General features: G+C 41.9%; 1 protein-coding gene across 1 annotated transcript in view; it reads left to right on the plus strand.

The window, feature by feature from the left end:
* PIGK (phosphatidylinositol glycan anchor biosynthesis class K) overlaps positions 1–25,143 on the plus strand; it is a 101,573-nt gene that overhangs the window by 23,212 nt on the left and 53,218 nt on the right. Inside the window, exon 9 of the mRNA XM_033151787.1 lies at positions 996–1,168. Within this exon, the coding sequence (XP_033007678.1) occupies positions 996–1,168 (173 nt within the window). The remainder of the gene's footprint in view (positions 1–995; positions 1,169–25,143) is intronic.

Below are 25,143 nucleotides of genomic sequence, written 5' to 3' on the forward strand. Positions count from 1 at the left end.
CAGTTAGAAATTTTAGTCTGTAACTTGCTGATGGTGGGACAGATTTCCAAGCCGTTTCCTTTCATGGCTTTAAGTTCTACATTAATTTTTATTTAGGGGAAACTAAGGCTGCAGTGCCATGTGCCTCTGGGATTAGGCTTCACTGAACTAACTACACATACACAGGGATTGGTAAACTCTTTGTAAAAGATGGTTTGGCTCCTGCGATCTTTTCCTTTTTGCACACATTCTCTCCTTCCCTTACAAGCCGTAGTTTACTCTCTCGGTACTTAGTAGGGGCAAACCTTTGTTTGCTGTTGCATCAAACCTTGGTTTAAAGGTAAATTATTGCTTACCCACTTTACACATAACAGAAAATTTAAGTTTTGACATGCACCAAGCTGGGGAGAGGAGGAGAGTCAAGCTCAGGGCATGAAACGGAAGGTTGGAAAACGTGTAGGTGAATTTGGAGACGTGCCCGATTAATTGAGCACTGCAAGCTTTGTTTTGATCCGTTAATATGGCAGGTCTACTTGTAAGGTAGCTTGGTGACTTTAAGTCACTAAGAAGTGACACAGGAGTAATTTTAATCTGGGTCAGGGATGGCTAACCTATGGCGGTCCAGATGTTGACTCCAAGTCCCAGCCAGCATGGCCATTTTCCTTATCAGTTGTGGGTGGGGGAGTAGGAGCTGAGCAACATGGTGAAGGCTGAAGGTTAGCCACCCCTGATCTAGGTTAATCTGGGAAATGTGTGCTTGGCTTTGGCATTAAAAGCAAAACAACAGTGCATTAATAAAGCAGAATGAAAACCTGGATGTTGCTTGTAGGCTGCATTAAGCTTGGTAAGTTACAAAGTCTGCAGGCTTGCCATTGACCACATTTACTGACCATTACATTCAATAGAAATGAACACAGTGTTAACAATTGTTTTCTCTGTGATTCTCCCTCACCTACCAATGTAGTATTGGGGCAAGCACCTGTTTTGACCAATGCACATTTGCCTCCTTTATATAGTTTCAGGTGTGCCCTAAAAGTTTGTGTGTGTCTACACCTGGACATCGGACCGATCTGTTTCAGAGAGATCCTGAAAATGTTCTGATAACTGATTTCTTTGGAAGTGTACGAAAAGTAGAAATTACAACGGAGACCATTTCTCTGGATCCTAATTTAGCACCTCAAGAGACCAGGTATCTTGCTTATTTTATTTCCAAGTTTTGACTTGATTACTCAAAAAACAAAAAACCATTTCTAGGCATTTGTGATTTTTCTAAGTGATCAAGTCTTATGGTGTGTGTGTGTGTTGGGAATATTAATGTGTGTATAAACCTGCTTGGTGTTCCTACTAAGCAACAGTAGGCAGTGCTTAAAATGGCACTTGCAGAAATCATTGCTCGTTTTATGAAATTGTGAATATTAACTTTGGTATTTGTGCTTTTGTTGTGGGAGCCACAGGGGTTGTGGATAAATGGAAGATAAATTGCTACATGGAAGAAAGAAGGGACAATGCAAATGATCTCAATGGAAGCATTGTTGTTGTTGTTGTTATCTTTGTATTACACCCTTCATCTGAAGATCACAGGGTGGTTCACAACATAAAAATACAAAATGAAATCACAAAATACATAATAATGCAAAAGCAAAACAAACCAATAAACCCTCTCCCACAGATGCATTTAAAAGGCCGTAGGATTTTAATCAGCCAAGCACCTGATTGAAGAGAAGCATTTTCACCTGGTGCCTAAAGATATGTAATGAAGGCTCCAGGTGAGCAGGAGCAGGTATTTGAAAATTGATGTACATTTGCAGTCAATTGGAATCTAATCTAGAGCTCATAAAGAAATCTGGTGAAAAGGGAGCATGCCATCAGACAGAGGCTGGCCAGAATTCCTGCAGGGGCAGTTATGGTTGTGCAAGGTGTAGTCTAGGAGCTTCAGGTTACAGTTCAGAGGAGACACCAGTATTGTGCTAAGATACCAATGTCCATTACTAGCCCTGTGTATAGAGGACAAGAAATGTCTCATGGGGTGAGATCACACAGGCATACTTCAAACCTGATTGGTGATTTGCATGTGTGAATCAGGTCAAACACCACAGGGACTTCAATATTTTCTGTAGAGGCAGTTTGGCAGTTCACACGGCATCAGTTGATGAATGAGATACAGATATGTTTATTTATAGGCTCTTTGTTTCTACTTCAACATGAGAGTGATTTTCTGATTCTGGGACACACAAATCAATATACATTAATACCTAAACATGGTGGTTTCAGTCTAATGGGAAGGTGTGTCCTGTTTCTAGATAGAATACTATAAATCTTGTGCTTATAGGCTGGTGTGTATGCAATGGAAATAAATAGTTTAAAATGGATTCCTCTGTTGAAGCATTGAGGATTTACAGAATTTAAACTTTCAGTAGATTGAATTTATTCGTGGTGCTGTATTGCCATCTATTGGAAGGACTTTGGATAAGCAAGAACTGGGTTGTAAGGATTCCACAGTCTTTTAATACATGCAAATACTTAGATCAATGGTGGCGAACCTATGGCAAGCATGCCAGAGGCAGCACTCAGAGCCCTCTCTGTGGGGCTCGGAATAGAAAGGGAGCTGGAGGAGGCTTTGGAAGGAGCGAGCGCACCCGGACACACTGAAAGTTTGTGTGTGTGTGTGTGTGTGTGTGTGTGTAGGGGGATGTCACCCTGAAGAGAAGCGGCTCTTGTCGAGCAGAAGCCCACCTTCCCCACCGTCTCGGCAGCCTGAGGAAAAGGGCAAGTTGATGTTGGGCGCAGCGTGTAACGTGAGGGAAGGCGAGAGGGCGCTTGCAGCTCTCTGTATGTGTGTGACAGAGATCCGCTGCTGCTACCATCGCAACCCTCATTGCCTGCTGCCTGTCAGCCACTTTCTGCATGCACCCAGACAAGCCGTGCAGGGGGACCCCACTTGGGGCGCTTTCCCGCATGGCCCTATTGTGTTTTTGTGTGATTTTCCTTGGCCTGCTGGAAGGTGGCTGTGCACGCTCCACACTCTGCCCGAGTTGCAGAAGCGGCTTAGTCATGCTGGCCACATGACGCGGAAGCTGTCTGCGGACAAACGCCGGCTCCCTCGGCCTATAGAGTGAGATGAGTGCCGCAACCCCAGAGTCGTCCACGACTGGACCTAATGGTCAGGGGTACCTTTACCTTTTAAGATCTATATTGCTGTATACATCAAGCGTCTGGTAATGTCTGGACCTTGAATGGGGAGGATAAACATACACACACATTTTGTGGTACAGGAAACCTGTGCTAGAAGCAATTCTAGGTTTGTTTATAGCTGTAGCTCAGCTCATTAAAGCACCAGAATTCAGACTAGGGATTCCAGCAGCTTTCTTAATGTTGCATTTTTGCACCTTGTTGCTACAGCCCATAAATCGTGTAACCTCTGGAGGGGGAGTGTATTGCACTACATGATGTTATATTGAAGGGGCAGGGCTGTTCTTCATTAACGTGGGCTGCTAATATCAATAAATCACCCTTCATATGTGTGTATAAGAATTGCCTGTGTGTGTGTGTGTGTGTGCGTGTGTGCAGTCTCAGACAGTAAACAGATTTAGAAGTATGATGAATAGGATAATAATAGACCTGCATAAACTTGTGGGAGAAAAGTTGACATACCACTTGGATGAATGTTTTCAAAAATAATCTGCTCATTTAATTTTGAATAGATGTGGCGTTTATATTCCCATTTTGATATTTGTGTTGTTTTTCAAACCCTACTTGCTCTCCTAATTGGTTCCCCCCTCTGAGCTCAGACTCAAATGTTTCCTGAATCAATCACATGCTACATTTTCCTTTAGCATCAGCGGGGCAGGGGTAGCTTGCCCTGGTATGATAATCTCACTATGGTGCTGCTGAGTAAACTGTTCCTGTAAAGTGATAGAGGTCCTTCTCCCCCGCCACCCCTATACTTGCTCTACCATGTTTGTTCTCAAACCCTTTCAGGAAAGCTCTTCATATACAGGCATCCCCACATTTACACGTGTTCAATTCACACATGACCAGGCATAACACATGGCCCCAGAAACCCAGAAGTGGTGGGACAGGCCTGAAAAGTCTCAGCAAAGCCCTGCTGTGCCTCCAGCTTTCAAAAAGGCTCCCCCATGGATCCCAAAGAGGACATCCCCTATAATATGATATACTTGTATCCAGTTAGCAGTCATATAGCCATATCTGAACTCACGTGAAGCTTCTGGACTGTATTTCTGGGCCCTATGTGCAAACTTGAGTCCAGACTACTTACTCTGCAACAGTAAAACCCCACGCTGCTCCTATACATAGTGTAAACTTTATGTAGAGAGGAATAATGATTTCAGACATGCATGGGCTTCCTGAATCTATGCATTTAGAAAATCCAAACGTAGTGGTTTCTGCGCAACATTCGCAAGATTTGAACTGTAGGATCTGCTTTGCTAAGCTGTGGATTCTGTCTCTGTGGTTGTGGTTGTGTTTCCATGTGAGTTTCCATTGGATTAACTTTATTAGAAAGCTGTTTCTAATTTTAACTCGCATTAGATAACTTTTCTGAAACTTTCTTTTAAAAATGAAAAGGGCCTCTCTTGATCTATGTGGCAAAGTGCTGTAACTTTGTAATAATTTTTCAAATACATATTTTTGTATAACTCCAGGTAGGCTTCAAAGATTGTCTCTCAGTAATTTAACTCTCTCCCTCTTTAGCAGAGCCTGAATATATGTATATGTTGACAAAATGTGTTGTTCTTCTCTGGCAGCTTAAAGTATGGACTGGTGAACAACAACCAGGTGGTGTAAGCCATTAGAGTATGAGAAGCCAGACCTAACAATACAATTCTATGCATATACAGAGTCCCATTGAGCTCAGTGGGGCACTGTTCCTTCCTTCGCAATTTATACAGAGGCAAGCCATATAGGAAGGCTATTCATACTCAAGGACACATTTTCCTTAATTTTCTTTTCATCCTGGAAAGCACTGTGATGCATTTGAGCCACGGCTTGCCTCTGATACTAGTTGTGAGTTCTAGTGCCTAAGTTGGAAACTTTCATTGCCAGGTTTACCACCCCTATCTATCTCTCTCTCTCTCTCCCCCCCCCCATTTTATACTTTTTCTGTTGCCTGCTTGATCTTGAAGTAGACAATCCCAATAACAGAAATCATCAGTTGCAATGAACAATGACTTACTGCAAATGTCAGTTCAAGAAAAGCAAATTAATTAAGGTTATAAAACTAGTCCACAGGTTGCAGTGAGAACTCTGTGGTGCACCATTAAAAACATGTCTCCTTAATGTACAACTGTGGCACTTGTAATGTATGCTTATTATCACATCAATAAATTGAAAATGATCTAGCAAATCTTATGAAATGGCATATTAATTGCCATATTGTGTTTGATTATAGGTCAAACTCCCATGAACATGAATAGTTTGAAACCGGCTATTGATTTTTTATATTTTTTTTAAATATGTGAATCAGGACTTAGCATAATTTAAAATGCTGAATCTGCCTTTCTCCCAAAAGGTGCCCAAGGATATATTTTACAAAATACTAGCAGTATTTTGGCATTTTCATGATCAAATCTAGAGCGTGTGAGGCTCTAGAGTCAGTCAAGGTCATGCCTGAAAGATGATCTGACAGTGTTTTTAAACAACCAAATTGGGGGTGTGTTTTATTATTTTTGAGGCATCAAAAATGCCTCAAAAATTTCCAAACTTAGAGAGTAGGACTTGGTGGCCACATAACCCAGAGATGACACTATTGTCTAGTAATTAGAAGGAAATTGTACATTTTCCTTACCATCTGCTTTAAAAGCTTTAGGTCGGAGTGAGATGTCTACGTCTTACCAGAAGATGGCAGTTGTGCCAAGCAGAAAATTTCAGTTGGTGGTCCTTTCAAGCATGAGCTCCCTGTCACATTTGGAAGGTATGAGAAAATAGCCTGTAGTACAATAGCAAACATTATCTAATCAGATCAGCTTAGTACCTAGTAGCAAATTTATTGGAAATAGGGACCAATCTAATTTAGAAAGTGTTCATTAAATAATGGTGGCAAAAATGTTTAGTTTCACAAGGAAAAGAAAGAAACACACAATGATTATACAATTCTATGTTTCATTTGAGTCTTGTGAGACCTTAAGGACCAACAGTTTATTATGACATAAGCTTCCAAGGACTAGAGTCCACTTCAGACGCATGAAGTACAGTTTCAAATAAGGAAACAGTGTGTGTTTGTGTGTGTGTAATGGAGAAGAGTAAGGTCGGGGCGGGAGGGAAGAAACTGTATAAAGAACAGACAGTGCCAATTACATTAAAGCAAAATAGTTATAGTGACCATTATCAAGATGGTATTGGCAATAACATAGACACCCTGGCGTTGGTTAGCTAATTAACAGCATGTGATGGGATAAAAACCCCGTAAACTTGATTCAAAGCACAGGTGATAGAACTAAATTTCTGGATTCCAGAAATTCATGCTGGTTTCTTTTTTTTTTATAAGATTTTTATTATTTTCCATTAAAACAAAAGAAAAACATAACATTAACACCAACATTAACACTATAAAAACACAATACATAAACACAATCAAACAATAACAATAAAAAGAAAAACACATACAAACCTTAAACTAACACTTATCTTCTTACTTTCCTTGTTACTATCTTCTCTGTTTTGGGGACTTCCCCCATTCCCTCCACTGTCTTCAAAATCATATATATCTTCTAGGTAGCTTTATATCTTATTCCATTAACATTTGCCCAATTTTTGATATGCTTAGCTTAACTTAATCAAATACCTAATCAAATGTAGATCTTATCTTAAACACCAAATCTTAACATATTTTTTAACAAATAAATCATTCGCACAAAAATTTCTTCCTAACAGTTTTATCTAACATGAACCTACTAAAGCCGATCTTCTATTTAATTCTGCTCAAATATTCAATTTAACTGATTTAACTAAATAATCTTTAAATTTTTTCCAATCCTGTGACACCTTCTCCTCCCTCTGGTCCCGGATTCTGGCGGTCAGTTCTGCGAGTTCCATATAATCCATCATCTTCATCTGCCATTCTTCCACTGTTGGTATCTCTTCACCTTTCCATGTTCTTGCAAGTAAGATTCTAGCTGCTGTTGTGGCATACATAAAAAACACTCTATCCTGACTGGGTATCTCTTCATTGGTTATGCTCAGAAGGAATGCCTCTGGTTTCTTACTAAAGGTAACTTTCATTACCTTTTTAAGCTCATTGTAAATCTTATCCCAGAAAGCATTTACCGCTGGGCACAACCACCACATATGAAAAAAGGTACCTTTCGCATGTTTGCATTTCCAACATACATCTGACATTTTGGTATTCATCTTGGCTATCTTAACTGGTGTCAAATACCATCTATATACCATTTTCATTATGTTTTCTCTTAAACTATAACAAGCAGTAAATTTGATACCTTTCTGCCACAATCTCTCCCAGTCATCCATCATAATATTATGTCCTACATCTTTCGCCCAATCTATCATTGTCGATTTAACCAGTTCATCTTTCGTATGCCACTCTAGCAGAAGATTATACATTTTGGAAAGGTTCTTAAAGTTCGATTCTATCAGTTCTGTTTCCAGTTTTGATTTTTCTACTTGAAAACCAATTTTTTTGTCCATTTTGAATGTTTCATACACCTGATGATATTGCAGCCAGTCGGGGACCTGACTTTTAACTTGGTCGTAGCTTTTTAACTTAAATGAGTCCCCTTCCTGCTGCAATATGTCCATATATCGTAACCAACTTGAAGACATATTCGGTCTCTTATAGGCCTTGGCCTCCACTGGTGAGATCCATCTAGGAGTCTTTCTCTCCAATAGGTCTTTATATCTAGTCCAGACCTGATACAGGGATTTTCTAACTATATGGGTCTTAAAAGTTCTGTGAATTTTAACCTTGTCATACCAAAGGTATGCATGCCATCCAAACATATTATCGTGTCCTTCCAAGTCCAACACATCAACGTTCTCTAATTTAAACCAGTCCTTCAACCAGCAAAAGGCCGCTGCTTCAAAGTAAAGTCTTAAATCCGGCAGGGCAAAGCCTCCTCTCTCTTTAGAGTCTGTTAAGATCTTAAACTTAATTCTGGGCTTTTTGCCCTGCCATATAAACTTCGATAGGTCCTTTTGCCATTTCTTAAAACAGTCCAATTTGTCCAAAATTGGTATGGCTTGGAATAAAAACAGCATCCTTGGTAGGACATTCATTTTAACCACTGCTATTCTTCCCATTAACGACAGTTTTAATCTAGTCCATATTTCCATATCTTTCTTTATCTCTATCCACAGTTTTTCATAATTGTCCTTGTACAGGTTCAAATTCTTGGCTGTGAGATTGATACCTAGATATTTTACAGTTTTAACAAAATTGAGGCCAGTGCCTTCTTGAATTCTTTGAATCTGTTCTGCACTCAAGTTTTTACCTAAAACTTTGGTTTTCTGCTTATTTAATTTGAAGCCAGCTACAAGTCCAAATTGTTCAATTGATTCCAAGGCTTTGGGGACACTGCTTTCCGGTTCCTGCAGGGATAGCATCAAATCGTCTGCGAAGGCGCGTAGTTTATATTCTTTCTCTCCCACTCTAATTCCTTTTATCTGTTTATCTTTTCGTATCATATTTAGGAGGACTTCCAGGACCGTAATAAATAGTAAAGGGGAGATAGGGCACCCTTGTCTTGTTCCTTTCTCAACTTCGATCTCCTCCGATATCACACTGTTTACTATTACCTTTGCTCTTTGTTCTGTGTAAATGGCCTTGATGCCATTTAAAAAATTTTCTCCAACTCCCATCTTTTCCAAATTCTTTTTCATAAATGTCCAAGATACTTTATCAAATGCTTTCTCTGCGTCAACAAACAATAGTGCCGCATCTGTATTTATGTCTCTCTCCAGTTTTTCTAAAATATCCACAATAATTCTCGTGTTGTTGCTTATTTGTCTTCCTGGTAAGAAACCTGCTTGGTCTCTATGTATATAATCTTTCAACACTCTTTTCAACCTTGTAGCCAGAAATTCATGCTGGTTTCATGCCAGAGTTTCCCTCTGAAGCATCCAGATCTGTATGGCGGTAAAAATAGTGATTGTGCTAAGGTAGGTGTCTTGCTGCAGTGGACCAAGCCAGAGCAGGTTGCCTCTGCTCCTAATCCTCAGGAATCCGCCATTCCTTTACCTTTTGCTTTGGCCAGAACTACATTGAGTGACTGGTGAGGCTCTTAAGGTCTTGAGAGATGTACCCGTTGACATGTAAGAATCAGAGTGGGATCCTGCCATTTCAAGTTTGGGGTGTCTAATCTAGTATTTCCATGAATAGAATTTCACCTTGTCCTTGTGTGCCCTTAGATTGTATCCTGTGAACTACTGGCTGATAGCAGCAGCTAACATGAAAATGGTCTGATCTAGTCTTGAAAACTTAAAACAATCATTGTGCAATTTACCACAAAAAAATGTTCTACAGCTATATTGGTTAATGTACTTGCAGTAAACTGTCAGATAATAGTTTGGTTTAGAACAGTAAATGAATATGTTGTTAAGCATGACGCATAATGCTATGGCACTTGTGTTTAGACATTTGGTGATATTTGCCATATCCGTAGCTCCACATCAGCCTGCTTTTTGAGACTGGAGCAAACTTAGTTAAAGAACATGGAACTTTGGGTGATGTGGTACTTAAGAATTAGGCAGCAAATATTTGTGCAGCAAATATCTTGTGTAGCAAAAGTGTTATTAAAAGCGTGCATGTATTAAACATTGATAATATTGCTTGACTCTCCTGTAATCTCTGTCTAAGGTATTTGTCTTGCCTGTTCTCCTGATTAGCAATTAATTGGCTTTGCAAAGCTGCTGTATACAGCACTATACATATAATAGCAATGGGGAAGAAATCCTGTGGGGAGCAACAATTTTATCAATAGAACAAATACCATTTCACAATTAATACTGTGGAGTGGAATTTGCATAGCAAAAAGTCAAGGGAAATGAGTTGATGGGAATGACAGAGAAGGAACCTCAAGAGCTTTAAAAGGAAATGAAGGGACTGGTTAGATTTTGAGTACATTTGGATACTGTAGATAACTGTTCCTGTTTTTAATTTACTTTGCAGCATTAGGTTATAATGTGGAAAAGAAAAGCAATGTTAGAGTTAGCTGACAGTCTGAAAATAACCAAAACGCCTTCACACACTGCTAGATTGATATGGTTGAACTGGGTTCGTGTTCATTGCTGCAGGATTTGCAGAGTAACATGTCTTATATTCTAATGGTTGGGGGAACAAAAAACTGGACACCTGTAATATTTATTTACAAAAATATCTATGTCCTGTTTTTCTGTGTCACAGACACAGAAGGCAGCCTATACAATACAACACAACACCTTTATTGGCATAAATAAAACAATAAGCATAAAACCATTTATATATATTGAAATTCTAAAACATACAATGTATAAGAAGGAAAGAAGGGAGGGAGGGATCTTCGGTAACCGCTATTGTACAGACCAGAGCACCCCAGATTTTATTTCAAAAATCCTGGTCAAAAATTGGGCCATAGCTCTAGTGACTTCAGGAGAATCATCCCTCAGCAAAAATTGGACTATGAGTTGTTTGTTAGAGGGGGCCCTGGGCCATAAAGAGGACATCAAAGGATCTTCACGAAAGGTATTAAAAAGAGGGCAGTCCAGAACAATGTGGTCTATAGAATCAGGTACATTCTGACCACAGATGCACAGTCTGTTCTGGAAGGGGGTGCCTCTAGACCAAGAAGGTCCAGCGGGGCTTTTCTCATGGGTCCACCACTCACTTGTGACTCTGTCCCCACCTCTAGCATGTGACCCGTAACAGATAACCCTTAAGGGAAAGCAGACCTTAAAGTTGGGGGGGAAGGTTCCTCACCCCTCTAAGAACATAACAAAATTAACAAATTAAGAGGAATTTTTAAAGCTCACTCTCTCTGTGTGTATGTGTTCAATTTCATTGGAAGGGAGAAAAGACCAACTTGCTGGACTTGCTGCTTCTCCAACTGGACTCATCTCTGCCTCTTGGGCTCCTTCTTCCCTTGCTTCAGTTTCTGCCACAGAATCCCCCCCTTACTAAGCCCTGATACCTCTTCAGCTTCTGACCCTTCCTGTCTTCTTCCTCTGGCCACTCATTGCTGTCCCTTCAGCAACCCCCTAGCTCGGAGCCTTCCCCCCCCCCCATGGGAGTTCCCCATCATTCCTCTGCTTTTCAACCAGTCAGCGTCAATTATGTGAAAGATACTGCATTTCCATTTAAAAACAAACAAACTGAATTGCAATTCTGAAGCACTACCAGTCTGCTTAGATCAGGGGTTGGCAAGGTTTACCGGCCATGGGCCGGATCACTCCCACAGAGATCATCCATGTGCCAGACCGGTGCAGCGCAGCGCCGGAAATCACGCCTGTGCAGAAGCAATTTTCGGTATCTATAGACATGCGCAGATGCGATTTCTGGTATCTGCGCAGACACAGACGTGATTTCCAGTGCGCTTTAGCACAGCGCGCGGGGGACTCGCCGAGCAGGTGGCTCGGTTTGGGGGCGGCTCGTGGCCGGTAAAACGGTCTTCGTGGGCCGCACGTTGCTGACCCCTGGCTTAGATCATGGGCGCTGGGGTATTTAACACACACTAGTTTCCAACCAATTGTTGCGGGTGGCGCTGTGGTCTAAACCACAGAGCCCAGGGCTTGCCAATCAGAAGGTTAGCGGTTCGAATCCCTACGACAGGGTGAGCTCCCGTTGTTTGGTTCCTGCTCCTGCCAACCTAGCAGTTCGAAAGCACGTTAAAGTGCAAGTAGTTAAATAGTTACAGCTCTGGCGGGAAGGCAAACGGCGTTTCCGTGTGCTGCTCTGGTTTGCCAAAAGCAGTTTAGTCATGCTGGCAACATGACCTGGAAGCTGTCTGCGGACAAAATGCTGGCTCCCTCGGCCAGTAAAGCGAGATGAGCACCGCAACCCCAGAGTCGTCCGCGACTGGACTTAACGGTCGGGGTCCCTTTACCTTTAAGCATAGGATAGGAAAATGAAGCTCAAAAGCAAAAATGGGAAATCAGACAGCTGGGTAGGGTTTGGGGAAATAATTTTATTCTTGCCCCATTTTGAGGTAACTGTTTCTTGAGGGATCTCAACTTTAGATACAAAGTCTGCTCTCAAAGACGTCTTGGGGGGAAAGTTGCTTTCAAATGCATAAAGAACAACTGATGTAGTCTTTTTATGGCATAGTGATTGTCTTATTCCCCCCTCTTCTCCCAAATGGGATTCCTCTTTATAGGGACAGCACAGAAGCTAGATAGTTACATAAGATTTAATAAACCTCAGTTCACTGGAGAAATACTCAATTAGATTAACTATGTTAGGGTTTGGAAACTTGTTAGCTTAGAGCTGATGAAAAGTGTTTATATAAGCCCAGTATTTATACTGTGTTGAGCAACACGCATTTGTGATCTCTATGCAGTTTAGCTCATGAAAAGCCTTGTGCTCCCTCTGGTATACATCAAAACATATTATTGATTTTTGAAAGTTGCCATTCTTTGCTTTTTATATACTGCTTCATTTATTTTCGTGCCCCTTTTAAATTTCATTAGCCAAGCAAAGTGACTCCTTTGGTTTAACTTGCCTGTTTAGCATTCCATTTGTAAATTGTTTTATCCTGTGTTAATTCCATGGGACGTGGAGATTATTTGAATGAATTTTGGTGTATAGCTAGGGTATCAGGTATGAGCACCAACAGAATCTGTTTTCAAATGTTGTTAGCAAAGAGGCAAACCATGATGCAGTGTGAAAGTTCTTTTAAATATTGAGGCATGCGAATGAAAGTTCCTGTGTATGCAATTCTCTGCATCAAGTAAAAAAAAAAGAAGAATTTTCCAAGCACACCCATCCCAAGATGGACAAACAACTGGTAGTTTCATTCTTTGTTGACAAAGCACACACCTACAATAGCTCCTAAGGTGCACTGAACACTCACATACGCTTCTGGTGACTAAGTAGCTGACATTCCTTCCCCAGGCTTGTGCTCCGGATAGTAGGAGCAACAGTGTAAACCATGTCTCCACCCAAATTAAGTACCCTTGTCTGATGGGGTGCACACAAGTAATCTACAACGTCTCGTACACGGAGGTTGCTGCTGTGCTTGTTTTGTCAGGGAGCCAGCCATCAATAAATCACACTGAGTAAGTGAAGTTAACTCTGTATTAGAAGAAACAAGGCCTGCTCAGTGGCCCCCGCTTCCCCATAGCTGCCTAAATCTCCCCACCCCGGGTCATTCCCTAGCAGTCTGAGACTACGCCGACACACCTGTCTCTGCTCCTTCCTCTTCCTGATCTGGGAAGACCAGGGGGGAAGGGGAACTCTTGGCTTCCCTGCTCTCCTACTTCTGCTTCTGCCTCTGCTTTTGCTTCTGGTCTTCTCTCTGCAATAGGCTCTCCCTGCTTGCTAAACCCTGTTACCTCTTCCAGCTTCTGATACCACCTCCAAGGCTTCTCCCTCTGACTACTCATTGTTGTCCCACCACTAATCCCTAGGCTCTGAGCCTTTGTCCCTTGGGAGTTCCTCAGCTAGTGCCTTCAACCATTCCTCTGTGTCCAGCCAGTCCATGACACTGTCTCTTCAAGACCCTTATGGTCCTGGGGGACAGCAGAGGAAGGGATGGAGGGGATTCTACCACCACTCCCTCTCAGGCGCCGTCTCTTCCTCCATTCCTGGTGCACCCTGCCCTCCTTCCAGCTCCGGCTCCTGCCTGGTGGGAGCCCTCTTAATCTCTATCCCACTTTCCCTGGGTCAGCATCCGGCCCCGTGGCCTCTGCTACCCACTCCTTGCCACCCTGCCAGTCCCTGACATAGAAGCACATGAAGTTCTGCTTTACTACTTTTTGTAATTGTTTGGATTATCTACAGTGTGATGTGAGGGGTATCATTTATACTGTCTTCCTCTTTGGATATCATGTAGTAAAGCAACTAATTTTTAACAGGGACATGTTTTTTTAAATTGAGCCAGCAACATGATTTTCATTGCTAGTCCCACCCCTGACCCCCCCCCAGCAAACTAAGCCTTAGGCAAAGTCCTTTCTAATCCCTTCCTCTCCAGCATTAGCAGCAAGGAAGGCTTTGGCAAAGCTCTCTTTTTATTATGCGTCTCAGCTGCTCCCTCTGAATAGAGTTCTGAGAGAGCAGTGAGATGCATAATTGGGGGGGGGTCTTGGGGATTGGGGTAATGCTGGCGGCCAGATTGAGCCCAGAGGCTGCCAGTTGCCTGTCCTGTTGTTGAGCAGTTAGCAGCAGTAAGATGTTTGCCACTGAAGCTGTTGGCACTGATTAGTAAGAGCATAGGGATAACAGGAGCACACACTTCGTGAAGTGAAAGCCAAGGAGCAAGGTGCTGAGGTTCATCTCTTAATTCTTCCATGCTCTGGCTTCTTAGCAATCAGCATGTGTTACGGTATTCCTTTCTGCCCGAAGAAAACGGAACTGAGCACATGACCATAAATTCTAGAGAGCTGCAGGGTGCGGGCAACCTTAATATTTTTCTGTTTGGCATTAAACCATATGCAAGTGCTCTCAATCTTTGCCTGTCTCAATATTGTGGAAAAGCTTACGCTCTGGTTTTCGAGTGCCTAAAGGATTACCTTCCAGATGCTCAGAAATTTCTTCCACTGAAGATTTCTATCTCATCATGATCCAGTGCAGGAGGCAGGGAGATGGACTGCACAGAGAAGTGTCACCTATGTGTTCATATTGCAATTAATGTGTTTTTAGGGCTGAAATCAAGATTTAAAGTGTAGATTGATGAATGAAAAATTTATCTGTGATTTAAAATGTTCACACTGATTAATTGATGGGCCTGATGGGCACTTCATCGCTCCATCTACATTTGATGGTGAAGAAAGTCCAGCGATTTTTTTTTTGTCTGTATGTATTTAAAGCTGACAGGTGTTTTGAATTCCAGGATGAAAACACAATGGCTTTCTGTCTAGCTGCCATTGGTATATTTTATGGAAAGGTGCGATATAAATGTAACAAATAAATAAATTGAACTGTTAAAAGATAATGGATAGATCGTGTATCACCCCAGCAACAATACATAAGACAAAAACAAAACAAAAAACTATCTATATGTTGGAAGTGTCCCCAAAATCAATTTAATATTGTTATAATATTCATTTAATATCACTCAAAAGCAAAACATTGGTGTTTCGATAGTTACAACTCTGGTTAATGAAACTACAGTATATTTTAGCTGGTTGTTCTTTTGCAAATGGTGACACAGTATCTTCATATGTAGCCATTTAGGAATGAGTTTGACAGTCAGAGCTTGGATGGCAGGGAAAAGGCGCCCAGCTGTTTCATTCCTCTCTGTGTGGTAGCAGTACCCAGGATAACTGTTCCTTGTAGCAATGAATGTGTGACATTTGCCTGCAGGAACAATGCTTGATACTGAAAGTATTAGCTTTCAAGAGAGAAGTGTGTTTGCTGGGGGAAATAAGGTTCTCAGATTACTTTGGGCCAAGTGTGTTGGCTGGGTTTCTTGCTGTCCCCAACAGCTTCTGCTTTGTCAGATTGTAGAACTGCGTTCCCTGTGGGGCTGTGAGAGAGTCTGATAATTTAACTTCTTAACATATAGTTTAGGAATGGGCAGCTGGTGTGCTGGTATCTAAAATTTGACTACAATATTAAGAGCAATGCTTGTGGGAGCAGGAAGATGCACAGATTTCTGATCTTGTCCCTCCAGTTTCCATAGGGTTACTGTCTTATTTCAGTTACAGGTGGGTAGCCGTGTTGGTCTGCCATAGTCAAAACAAAATCGAAAATTCTTTCTAGTAGCACCTTAGAGACCAACTGAGTTTGTTCCTGGTATGAGCTTTCGTGTGCATGCACACTTCTTCTTCATTTTGTCATAATCATAAAAATACCTTTCCATGGTACTGTTGAATTACAGAAATTTATATAGGCAGTAAAGCTGAAAGCTCTATGAAAGTGCTTGTTTGTAGATTGCTTTTGTTATGTACAGCTGCATAAATGCCTCCTTTCATTCATCTCAGAAATATAGTCAAGAAAAAATAATGGCCAAGAAGGCACCCTGTATTTCTAACATCTAGTACTAAGGCAAAATCCTCTTTCCCCAAATGCTTTTAACAGAAGGGGAAATGAAACATTAGTTAGAAAAATAGGCAAAACCATAGGACAGTGGGTTGCTTGTTGCCAGTAAGGGTTATAGCAGCTAGGTGATAAGATCTTCTAGAAAAGAAGAAGAAGAAGAGGAGGAGTTTGGATTTGATATCCCACTTTATCACTACCCTAAGGAGTCTCAAAGCAGCTAACAATCTCCTTTCCCTTCCTCCCCCACAACAAACACTCTGTGAGGTGAGTGGAGCTGAGAGACTTCAAAGAAGTGTGACTAGCCCAAGGTCACCCAGCAGATTTTTTAGTGACAAAATCTGTTTGTTTAAATATCCTTGTATGTTTACTAATCTGGCATATTGTGCAAGAGCATTGTCTAAGGCCCAGGGGCCGGATCAGGCCAATCGCCTTCTAAATCCGGCCCGCGGACGGTCCAGGAATCAGTGTGTTTTTAAATGAGTAGAATGTGTCCTTTTATTTAAAATGCATCTCTGGGTTATTTGTGGGGCCTGCCTGGTGTTTTTACATGAGTAGAATGTGTGCTTTTATTTAAAATGCATCTCTGGATTATTTGTGGGGCAAAGGAATTCGTTCTTTTCTTTTCAAAATATAGTCCGGCCCCCCACAAGGTCTGAGGGACACTGGACCGGCCCCCTGCTGAAAAAAGTTTGCTGATCCCTGATCTAGCGGAAACTAGGGGAGAGCCTACTTGTTATGCCTCTACTACTTTTAAGCATTGGTACTAATTGGAGCTGCCTCAGCTTCAACACAATACAATGTTTTTGTTTAGCTTTTTTAAAAGGAAGTGAGTTTCTAGAGGACTGTTTCCTTGGTTCCTGTTTTAAGACAACCACTAGATATCACCAGTTCAAACAGCTGTTTGCCTTGTGAAGCAGACGACCAAAGTAAGCATGCAAGGTCAATGCTTTAAAAGCATGGAATTCTGGGTTATCACTACAGTAGCGAGTTGCTGGAGAAACCTGAGCAGAAGTACAATTTGTATTGTACCCAGTTTGATCATTATCTCCTGTATCCTGATGAGGAGTCATTGTACATTCACAGGGGAAGCAGTGACTGTGCTTGTGAGCAAGGGCATACATTGACAGCTAGGCTGACCAAATTCGAAATGATTAGCATTTCCACTAAAATAAAGTTGACTGTCTCTGTAAGGACTAATTATATCTTTAAAGGATCTGGCTAAATTGGCCAGCAATTCACTAAATGGTTGATTAGGCCACATTGTTCAAATTCATCTCAAATATTCCAGAATGAGAAAAACGTGATTCATTCTCTCAAACCAAAGGTTGAAGTTAATCTGTGGAGCACGTATCCTAGGTGGGCTTTTGTGTGAAATGTCAAATGTTATGAGCAGGAAATGACAGTTGTTGATGCTTAAACAAAAGTGTACAATACCTAAGAATTTCAGCAGCCATAAAACTGCTACAAGACAGAACAAGGTGCTTATTTTCTAATTATAGCTCTTTGCAAGTTTCGTCCTAATTATAGTTCTTTGTTAACACTCTGCAAGAGAAGAAGATACAGAAAAGGTAAATGGTTTTTAATTTATAATTGGTGTACTCATTTAATTTGGAAACAATTGGACACTTGCCATTGCATGGATAGGGCCCTTTAGGCATATCTCTATATGGGATACGAATTGTATTATGCAGACACTGGCGTAGCGTTGGGGGGGGGGGCTGAGGCGGCTGTGGCCCCAGGTGCATTTTTGGGAGGGGTGCGACCAGGCACCCCCACATCACGCTTTCTCATAGGAGCCTGACTTTGGCGTGTGAAGGAGCTGCCGAGGTAGCTCCCTTGCGCCCAGCCACAGCAGCTCATCCCCGGGTCAAGGCTGAACCGGGGATTGAGTACAGGAGAGTTGGCAGCATTGCCACCTCTCTCTTCATCTGGGCTACCCAGCTGCAGCTCTGCTTCTGGGTCACATCTGACCCGGGGACAGAGTGGAACAGAGTGGCGGCACCATTGCCGTCTCTCTCCTTAGCTCCCTCTGTTCCCGGAACTCCTCAGATGTGTGGCCTGTGTGCCTGCCCTGGGCAACAATAGCTTACGCTCCACCACTGTCAACAATTTGTGGATGTTCTATGGGCAGTATGTCAATAAGTCATGAGGCAAGCACATGCTCCATGACAATTAAGCTTGGCTCTTGTGTGTCAGGCTGCATTCAGAATGAGTATGAAGTTTGGAAAGGATGAAGGATCACTCCTACCATTGGTTGATGTGAATTGCAAATGGGGAGAGTGTTGTTGCACTCGGGTCCTGCTTGAGATCTTCCCAGAGGCATTTGGTTGGCCACTGTGAGAAAGGGATGCTGGACTAGATGGACCTTGGACCTGTTCCAGTAGGGCTCTTCTTACGTTCTTTGCTTCATGCAAGGCTAAAGCCTTGGTTCAAGAAAACAAAGTCTGTACTTGATTTACCTGAATTCAGGTTCTTCCTTCTGCTTTAGACATTACTCCTCCTCAAAGGAAGGGGGGACCCCACAAGCCAGGCTATTTAGAAATGGAAATTGTATTGCTGATGGTTTCTGCAGCCAGGGAAAAGTAGAGTTCAATCAAAACTATATACAGATCACATTTTGCATGGTTCAGATCAAAATAAATTTAGGCTGCAATGCCATACTCATTTACCTGGGTGTAAGTCCCATTTAACTCAGTAGGACTTACCTCTGAGTAGTCATACCTAGGACTGTGCTGTTAGCTGTAGGTAGCATTAAAGTTACAAGAGAAGCATCCCTATATATAGTTACGTTGAAATTTGAAGTATTATAAGCCATGTGTTTGTAAGGTAAAGTGCATTTTTGTCAGTTTGCAATGAAATATTGGATCCATTGGCTTTCCTCGGGTAACACTAAATCTAGATTGCAGTGATGATTCTAGTTGCTGATAATATGAATTTCTTTTCCTTTTTGTACTTTCTCAGTACCTATAATTCGACCTGCCATTTTATAATTAGTGGTCATGCATAATATTTCTCCTGTTGGAAAAATATGTGATATGTTGGTATTTGCTTTGATCTGCTCAAATGCTTCATGTCACTCATGAATTTAAGTGCTTTGCTGGGCTATAGCCATTAACTAACAGATACGCACACAGTTTTTCAATTAAAGAAATTATCAGAAGAATGGTCCAGCAAATATCTTTTCTAGCCTTAATGGTATAAGGAAATGTAGGTGATGTAGTTGTCGAGCTAGATTCAACACAGAAGGCTTCCTTTCCTTGGAACAAGCATTTTGCTTTGGGGTACTATGTTAACATTTTGATCTGTTTCCACTGCAGAAAAGGCAACTCAAGGCTCCAGGTGTTGGCTAGAAACATCAGAGGGTCATCTGATGAACACCCAGGAGTATATGCTATTGTTATGTGCACCACAATCTCCTATCAGTGAGAGGTTTCAGGGGTCCCTGCTAATTAAGGTCAAAAGGGAAAAGTCAGTTATCCTGAACTCACTCCATTTTGGAACAATATCTAAGTGATACTGACTAGCTTGTGTTCTTATCTAGCTACACATGCTTACCTAGTCAGTGTGATTTCTGTGGCTGTTTTCTGTTAGCTAAGGCATTGGTCAAATCAATTCAAAGTTTATTGCGTTAGCGATTTGGCCATAGCGCATAGAAAAGAATCCAGGCAGTAACCTGCCACAATTATACAGAGAATATATTAGATACATTTGCAAAGCAACAGATATAAAAACATGGTAGATAAAACAAGGCAGGATAAAAGCAGTAACAAATCGTGTAAGCTATGGGTATTTCGGAATGTGTACAAAAATCCAGGGCTAAGAGAAGTTAACCTATCGAGGTGGCCCTGAGTTTCAGGGCCTGCAAAATATAGATGGCTACACCGCGAGTAACCATGGGGTTGGCGTCCACCAGTAAGTATTTCATGCAGTCATCTTCCAAGACGATGGACGGGGGAATTAATAGGAAGAGCCTTGGTCTTATTGAGTCATATAAAGGGCAATGAAAGAAAAAGTGGATAAAGTCCTCTATCTTTCCCCTGTTGCACGGGCAAAGGCGGAGATCAAGAGGAGTGTTGGAAAATATGCCCTGTAGGAATGCTGTGGGAATGGAGTGGAAGCGGGCTCTTCTTTGTGTGGGAGTCGTCAGGTCACTCAGATAGTGAGCCAGAGATCTTACTGCCTTCACGCGAGGAAACCACGTAGATAGGCTGGCTGAGTTGGATAGAGCCAAATCCAGTGCTTCGTCCCTGTCAACAATCCATTTGCGGATTGGTGTCCAAAATTAAGTTTTGTGGTGGACCCCCTTAAAATGTCATGTAAATGTTAACCTGTGAGTCTTGACCTACACAGGTTTCACAGTTTTCATCTTTGAAAAAGATCGTTCATAGATTATCTGGTTCCAAAGACGGTGAATATGCCTGCATTGAATATATTTAGGTTGACCAGGCAGGCCAGGAAAAAATCCAACAAACTTTGTATTGGTCTGTGAGTGGAATGTATGGGTATTGGGGGAGGGGGTAGTACCTCTGGTGGGGGACACTTCATGCTCTTACTGGGGTAGTTTGCCCACCTTTGGATCCCACTCTGCACTCAGCTCTCACCTGTGGCTCCTAGAAGCTGTCAGCATGCGACAGCAGCCACATCTTGGAAACGGCTTTGACTGGCCGGCTAAATCAGGCGAGGGCAGCTGATGGGTGAGTTAGGGACTTCCCCTGCATGTTAAGACAGACTCCACTGGATTGAGCGGATGAGACCAATAATGGGCCTATCGGTCAAGAAGGCAGTTTCTGCAAATGCTGTAGATGGAAGTGAGGGGCAGATGGGGCTCATCAACCTGTGAAAGTAGCACATTTGGGAGAAGGAAAACCCTGGTCCTAAACCTCCTCTGCCTTGTGGGGTATCATCTGGAGAAGAGCAAGTTAAGGAGTAATCTCTATATAAATCTGGAGTGGAGTCCCTAAGATGGTTGGAGGGTGCCTTATATGCCCCCTACCAGCATCTCCTATAACCAAGCTGGTGCCAAATGTATTACTCTGTTTTCCTTTGGATTGCATCAGTGAGGCCGAGAGGGGTGTCTTGTCATCTGGGCAGCCCAGGACAGCCATACGCTTGCACCCTGGGGAGGTCATTTGCTTCTTCAAATACATTCTGAAAAATTATTACTGTGTTTCCATGCTTGTGGCAATCAGTCAAATCTGTTCTGGAATTCCACCTGCAATAGGTTTAGTGCTTTGATATATCTTTTGACATGGAATAGTGAATTCCTATCCTCAAATTTTAGTTCATTTCAGCATGAAATGTTTAAAAAGTTACCTTCACTAACTTGCTTCATAAAAACGTTTAGTTTTGCTTCAAAACGTTCAACTCAGACTACACCTCAGACACAAACTTTCCCCTTCTCCTGCAACCTAGGATTCAAAGTGTTCAGATGCTCTGTGGTATCAGTTCAGAAAGCCAAATCAAAAATCCATTCAGGGTCAGAAAGTACTTTTTGACCTTTCCCTCTCTGCACAAAAAAGACGTAACGAAGTCTAAAAAACCATTTGAGGACTTTTCCTCTGCTAAGCTGCCTGACTTCCTCATGGTAGAACACAACTCTGTATTCTGCATGTATCTCTGAGAGAAAAAATTGAGAAAATACATTTCTGTCTTTCTCAAGCCCATTTTTAATGTGCATATTTTTAATGTGCATATGTGCATATTTTAATGTGTTCTCTTCTGTCCTTTTCCTGCCTTTTTTTTTGGGGGGGCAAAAATAATATAACCCCCTCCCTCCCTTTGCAAAAACTCCTCCAAACTAGCAGTTTTGCTGCTCCTACAAAGGAAAAATATCCATTCTCTCTCCCCCCACCCCCAAGCCCTCTATAGTGGGTGAGAGAGGGTGAAAAGAGGGAGCTGAAGCAGAGAAGTGAACCTAACTGGGGTATGAAAGGTGAAAGTACCCATTCACACAGCTGCTTTCTCTTTCTTAGACACACAATAACCCCCCCATGGGACTGTGAGGGGGCAGGGAGTGAGAAGGCTGAGTGAATGTGTTTCTGAAGTTTGGTGGCTGGCAGATGCTAGTTTGGAGAAGACCAGAAGGGGGCCCAACAGAAGCAGCCATGGAGCTGCTTGGAGACCAGAAGAAATAATGTAGCAGAAGTGTTTTTCCTAGATAGAGCAGGAAAAGGAGAGGAGAGGAGCAATAGATTGTGCTGCTTGGGGCAATGAGGAATAGTGTAGTGCTGGAGAAATAAAAGCCAGGAGGGTGACAGCAGCAGCCCGGGAGCTGTATAGAAAGAGCTTAGGGGCTGCAGGTTGGGGAACTCTGATCTACAGCAAAGGGCATTCCTCAAGAAGCAAACCCCATTGAGTTGAATGGTGCTTACTCCCAAGTAAGTGTTTATAGAATTGCATTGCAAGTTCTACTGAAATCCTCTGCAAGTCCCATTGAAGCTGGGTTTTATGTTCTTAACAACATACTTGTACTCATTGCCTTGATTCAGAAGCCTAAATGTACTCCAGTGGCTACTGAAGTGAATGGGACAGCTCTCCCAGGCAGGGAGACACTGCATAAAGGTATTCTTCTGACCATAAGGAAGTGCTAGGTCAGGATGACCCATTGCAGATTAAAGGAGCATACTGCAGCCAAAACGAACACTTTCAAACTTCCATTGAGGAAACGAAGAGTTAAGAATGTCTCTTCCTTTGAATGAATCATGCCCAAATGACACTTTCAAGGGTTTTTACTATTAATCTTTTTTGATAGTGAAAATGAATATGGGGAAAGCAATGGAGGAAGCTTGTATGTGAGGGTGGGGGGTTGATGAGTTACAGTAGCTTTGCTTGATCAGATTAAATTGGATGATGTGACGGCATGTATGAATTTAATAAATATAATTGCATATAAGCAGCCTGAACGGAATTTGGAAGATGTAATGTACAGCTGACTGGATTCTGCTCCTGCCTTGCAGAGAAAGCTACCACAACTACATTTCAAAAGCTTTTTCACATCTAAGTAATATTGTTTTTCTATCTGAATTGGTTGGAGACAATTTTCTGTCGTCATGCATCTAGCGATTTTTGGATTATCTTTAGTTTGGTTGGGAAATCTGTAATAACATCTATATAACTATATGATTTACCTCAATTTAGGTGCAACATAATGTTTAGGTTTGGTAGCTCCCCAGTGAATGTGCTTCTGCTGGTTATTTAAGAATCTGTGCTCTTTGTGTGCATTGCTAGAACAGAATAGGAATGAAAACTGCTGCCTGCAGGTCTAAATTTTATCTGGGGAATTGGAGCAGAACAGCCACTCACTGAGACTGAGTCTTAGTCATTGAAAACGTAACCTTAGTTTCTTCCATTGCAGCCAGTTGTCACTGAAGTGGTAAAGCTACGCCACATATCTACCACCTCAGAGCTGCAAACTAGGGAACTCACATAAATGAAAGTTTGTTTGTGGAGAAACATTCTTGCACCCAGGTTAGCTAAATTCTCATGGGAAAGCAAGGTTCAAACTCTTCTCAATGAAATCTAATTTTCAGTATACAGGGTTGGGGCAGTGTGCTTAGTAGAGAGACTAACGTGATAAAAGGGCACCCGCCTCCTCTTGTAGTCTGACGTGGTACTGCTTGGATGCAAGTTGACCAAGTCAATTAGAAATGAAACACAAAGAATTGGTATTTCTTGTACACCCAGGGTTCTCCTGCGCTAGAATTATTTCCTAATGCACGTATCAAAGTCTAAATGCTCTCTAGTCCAGTCAAATATCTAAAATATTTAGAAATATTCATGAAAAATGACACTCATATTAGTAAAATGTCTGACCTCCATACAGCTTCATTGTGTAACACTACATATCACCTACAGAAACAGGGAAGTATCCCTATAGGAAGTATATTCTAAGGGTATGCAAGAAAATCCTACTTTGGGGGGAAGCTCTGCCCCCCCATGACAAAAAAAGCTGGCAAAGATTGATATGCAGCATGACCTCAATGGTTATTGGCTGCAGAATCAACCTCTCACATGTCAAGTTGGCATGTGGCTTGCTGAATATATCACTTCAGACTGAGGCTATCCACCTTAGAGATTAAAGGACCACAGGTAGAGTGATTGTTCTCGTGGAATGTGTACCTAGAACATTATTTAATGTTCAAGGGGAAATGCTCCCTTAAAGGAGTGAGGGCCCATCATAAGCACATCCAAACTTTGTTCCAACCACAGATGTGGTCCGTTGCTTTTAATGGATTCCCATCCACACTGGGGTTCACCTTAGAACAGGGGTCAGCAAACTTTTTCCCGCACGGGGCCAGTCCACTGTCCCTCAGACCTTGTGGGGGGCTGGACTATATTTTGAAGGGGGGAAAATGAACAAATTCCTATGCCCCACAAATAACCCAGAGATGCATTTTAAATAAAAGCACACATTCTACTCATGTAAAAACACACTGATTCCCGAACTGTCTGCGGGCCAGATTTAGAAGGCAGTTGGGCCGCATCCAATTTAGAAGGCAATTGGGCCTTAGAATATATGTCCAAATTGTACATGTTGAAATAACTCTGTGGATGTGTATTTGGAAACTTAGTTTCATGGTTCCTGATTCAGGAACATGGAAGGTTGCTTCTAAACACAGAACCACACGGTTGGATCTCACAAGAAAAGCCTTGTTAATAGGGGTGGGAGAGGAAGTGTAAAAGGACAAACACATTTTTTCCTCTTATTCTTGCCTCTGTACGTATTTAAGGACGGAATGCAAAATGCCAGAGAAAGGCACACATACCATGAAATGTATTTCACAGGAGTACACTTCCAAGATCTATTCATAGGATCGATGGGGCTAGAAACGTGTGATTACATTTCACAAAGCAAACCATTTCCTAGGATAAACAGCTTTTAATATTGTAAGGCGGCCGTCCTAGCCATACTTGCCTAAAAACCGATCCCATTATAGTGAAGGGAACTGTGTAAGTATGATTACTATTGGGTTGTTACAAATGCTCTGTGGGGAGAGGACTCATTATTGTTTAAACTTTAG

Source organism: Lacerta agilis, chromosome 6 (assembly GCF_009819535.1).
Source record: "Lacerta agilis isolate rLacAgi1 chromosome 6, rLacAgi1.pri, whole genome shotgun sequence".
NCBI lineage: Eukaryota > Metazoa > Chordata > Lepidosauria > Squamata > Lacertidae > Lacerta > Lacerta agilis.